This window comes from Atta cephalotes (genome assembly GCF_000143395.1).
Source record: "Atta cephalotes unplaced genomic scaffold scaffold00006, whole genome shotgun sequence".
Classification (NCBI taxonomy): domain Eukaryota; kingdom Metazoa; phylum Arthropoda; class Insecta; order Hymenoptera; family Formicidae; genus Atta; species Atta cephalotes.
This window is the reverse complement of record NW_012130070.1, coordinates 1,174,358-1,179,009: the sequence shown is the minus strand read 5'-3', so window position 1 is coordinate 1,179,009 and position 4,652 is coordinate 1,174,358. Positions and strand designations below refer to the sequence as shown.

Here is a 4,652-nt window from a genome sequence, read left to right as displayed (position 1 = left end):
GTAAGTAAGTAAGTAGAGTAAGTAGTAAGTAGTAAGTAAGTAAGTAAGTAGTAGAGTAGTANAGAGAGAGAGTATATANATANATANAGTTANAGANNGAGAGAGAGAGAGAGAGAATTTATTGTGTAATTAAACAAATAGCGAGTAGATATTACATCCAGTTATCTTATGTAAAGAAATATCATTTTTTAAATTTTTACTGAATTATCTCTGTCGCTTTCTTTGAATTGTCATTAATTTTCAAGTCATTTTTTTCAAAACAAGTATATTGCAGATGTTTTATCAGAAAAAAAGGTTATTAACTTTTGATCGATATTTTCCAACAATTGTATTATTATTCATATGCAAAAAGTATAGAACCTATTCAAATTGTGTGCAGATTGACTGCTGCGATACGCATTGACGTTTAATGTAAATGCAATGAGCATAAAGTTGACATCAAACTTCCATGATTGTCTGGAATTGAAATATTATCGGCGGTGATAGAATCGATACAACAACGCGTCAGTAAGTGAATCGAATTTATTGCTATTTGCGGATTGTGCGAAGTACAAATGATAACGATACGAGCGGTGTTTCTTTTCCGTTTTTGTTCACACGAGCTCGACAAAGCACAATGTGGACAACGTTTTGATAATCGGTAAATATGTCCGTTTATCATTCGATATTACGAATCATCAATTTTACGGGCATACAATATCTGATGACAAATATATTTTGATAAGCTACACATTAAAAGACATCTGTTATTGTCATTTACATGTATAACCAAAGCTGCGTACATATTGTATATGATATATCCAATCGAAGCCAAAAACTTACATATTATAAAGGAATCCTAAAGGCGTCTGTATTACCGAATAAACCATATAATTTTTGTATAACAATTAATACTTCTTTCCTTTTTTATATAGATAGATTCAAAAGTCTTTTTGCGCGATTTTAAAGTATATGCATTAATATATATCTGTAAAGTGGAGTTTATGCCGAGAACATCAAAAAATTTCAAAATTGAAATTTCTTTTTTATCATTTCTTAGTCCAAAATGACGCTTTAGAGCTGTCATATCGTGATTCTAGATTCGATGTTATTGTCGATTAATGGATTATTGATAAGTTATCGATAATTTCAAATCTATGTATTTGTTTTTTAATAAATTTGTTTTTTAAATTCAACTTCACTTGATTTGTCACTAATGTTGAGAATAATAATTTTAATAGAGTTAGAAAAAGTTTATATTCATAATACATTTCACATGTCTCAAACGATCCACTTAAATTTTTGTGTTAATTTAACGTAAAATGAGTACATTAAAGAATAACACTCTGTACACATTACATATTTTTATTATATAGTGAAAATAAGAATAGTTGTTATATAATAAACTAAAAATAGCTAAGTAAAAAATAATAACTAAACAATATTTATTTTTATTTGAAAAATACGAACAATTTTTGTACATAGTTAACTTTAAAAGTAGAACATTTGATTAATTTTATTTGAAAAACTAAGATTAAAAGATTAATTAAATTTTTCTTTCAAATCATTCTTAACTTTTATCTTTAGCACTCAAAACAGTAAATATATTTTATGCTTCGGCTGCAACCGAGTTTTTGTATCTGAAAGAATTTGTCCAGCTTTTGAAGAAACTCTTTCTGACTGAGGACTGATATAGCTAGTATACATAGATATTGTAATACAATTTGCTCTAGATTGAGATAATTTCATTCCTTCTGTCATCCACTATGTAAGTAGATTTCCTAAATGAATTATTTTGGAATGTAAGTACTTACAATCATTTTTTTTTACAATGTAAAGAAAAATAGGCATATAGTGGACACCTAAGAAAAAAATTAAATAAAACTGTCAATTATTTTTATCAATTAATCAAAGTCTTTGTTCAAAAGATACTCCAATTCTTTATCTTTAAACTACAATAATTAACATTCATATATTATCAATACAAACTATAATTTTAAATAAAATTTCAAAATTAAAAACAAAACTTTTACCGTAGGGAATTATCTGCTGCCATGTGAGGTAATACCGAACCAATTTCGTTTTTTGCTTAAAATTATAGTTTATGTTAATAATATACAAATGTTAATTATTGTAGTTTAAAGTTGATATCTCTTGAATAAAAGACTTCTATAATTGATAAATAATCACCGATTCTATTTAACATTTCCGTTAGATATTCGCAATCTCCCCTACAAAATCATCAAAATCATCAAAATCATGTAATATTTTGGTTCAGTGTAATAATGTTTATATATCAAAATAATGATTAATAACAATTTTTTATGAAATCTTTATTTGTAAATTACAATTTAATTTCCTAAAGATATACTACAAAATAACAATGTTAATCTAAAGAAATACTTATTAAATAAAAATTTGATATAAAGAGTTTGTTGTATAGAGTCTAGTTTAAAATTCGAAGTTTTAATATTGATTTTAGTTTTAATATTGATAATCAATTATTAATTGATTATTAAATGATGTAATTTTGTAATCTAATTCTATTTTTAACATTACAAAAAAGCAATGAAAAAGGTTTAATTTATCATTATTAAATTGATTAATTTAATTTTTGATATTACTATTCTGATTTCAGTTATTAGTGAGTTCAACAAATAAATCAAATTAATAGTAAGATAAATTAAATTTAAAAATCCTATATTCGATCAAAGCGAATCTTAATGCTAAGTATTTTCCGTGTGAATTTATGTACGTTTGATTATGCAAATCGCGCGTTGAAAATCTTTTTTTGAAACATTATGAGCAGAACCATAGTTATAATATTAATTTATTAAATTGACAAATAATTTAATAATTTTTTATGCTGATGATTCACACGGAAATATTATTGAAGCATCGTATTATTGAAGCAACACTTCTAATCGTGACAATATTGCTTATATATATATATAAGATATGCAATCTATACGAAATTATAGTAATTCTTAGATTAATAATTTGTACAAGAACAACGTGCAGTTCTTAGAATTGAACTTAGATATCCAATTAAAACGTTATTGTTATACAAAAATTTATGTATATGTGAGATATTGATGTAGTGATGTGTCAGTGACACGTAAATCGTCTGTGTATAAGTACTTACACTATAACTAATTCCTTTAAATGCTAAAGCAATATTTTTTTATTAATAATTTTTAATAAATATAATAATATATCTATCAAACTTTCTTAGGGAAAAATATTTTCATATTATTTTATATCTTCAAAAATTTATCATGTTCTAAATTTATGAAGATTTCTGAAAAAAAAATTTTTTATATTTTTTCAGATTCTATAAGAATTTTCTTTAGAAATTCTAGAATGAGAAATCTTCTAATAAAAAACGTAGAATATTTTAGAATTCATATATGAAGATTTTTAGAAAAAATCATAGACTTTTTTACTTTTGAAGTATTCCAATTTGTATAAAAAATAGAACAAATTTTTTAAAAGATTATGAAATTGTATAGAAATTCTAAAAAATTTGAATTTCCATAAGAAATAAATGAATTATTTAAAAATTCTAAAAATATTTCTATCAAGATGGTTTTTCAGTTATCATTATTATTATTTGTTACAAGAATTATAATTTATTCATATCTCAGAAACAGCATCTTATAAATAAATAATCTTATAAATAATTTAATTTTTTTTATAATTGATGTGTGTAGACAAATATAATATGTTATTGAATATAGAAAGCTAATCGTATCCATATTATTTATTTAAATTTTGCTTTGTTTAATTACCGTATCTATATAGGTTCCATAGATCGAATAAGCGAAACTGCAGGAAAGTAATATCAACCAATAATGGGATCTTCTTATCGATACTTACAGGCATAATGTCGTCCCGGTGGTTTACGGAAGCGCCAACTACAGTCGGTTCGCACCGCCGAATTCCTACGTGAATGCTTTAGACTTCGAGAGTCCGAAGGAGCTTGCCGCGTACTTGAAATATCTCTCTCAGGATCTACAGCGATATCAAAGCTTCCTACAATGGAAGAAATATTATCGAGTCAGAGGAGGGACAGAGCGGGCTGTTTGTACCCTTTGTGAAGTGCTGCATAAACAGAAAAAGCCAAAACTATATTCGGATTTATCCGATTGGTATGCCAAAGATAAATGTATTATCCAGACGTTTTTGAAAAATGGCACCGATAAATACGCCACGAAACGTATGCTAATGAAATACGAACAGAAACAAGGACCGAATTATAAAGTTAAAACATGGAAGCATTAATAATGTATTCAAATAAAATTAAAAGGAAAATATCCTGGGATCAATTAAACTTAAACATTAATTGTAAATTGACGTAATTCTGGACATTAAAAAATATATAAGGTATAAATAATAATCATGTTCTTTTTTCGTTACATTAGTTTTAACTTCTGTATTAATGTATGTATAAATGTATTGAATCGTAACATAATATTTTTCGAATCCATCTTGTTACTACTCAAATTGAATAGGACTTTGCAGAAATGTATCAGTGGTAGATCTAATTTATCTTAGTTTCAGAAACTCTGATTTGAATACATAGTTAAGCTTCTATACGTGATGATAAGATATCCTCATCTATTATCCTATTATGTATATTGAACATTTCTAAGTCTTTAACAAGGTGAACG

At 25.6% G+C, this 4,652-nt stretch overlaps 1 protein-coding gene across 1 annotated transcript in view; it reads left to right on the top strand.

The window, feature by feature from the left end:
• Positions 1 to 4,263, top strand: part of LOC105626811 (alpha-(1,3)-fucosyltransferase C-like) — a 12,683-nt gene extending 8,420 nt beyond the window's left edge. Inside the window, exon 3 of the mRNA XM_012208105.1 lies at positions 3,861 to 4,263. Within this exon, the coding sequence (XP_012063495.1) occupies positions 3,861 to 4,263 (403 nt within the window). The remainder of the gene's footprint in view (positions 1 to 3,860) is intronic.
• The last annotated feature ends 389 nt before the right edge of the window (positions 4,264 to 4,652 follow it).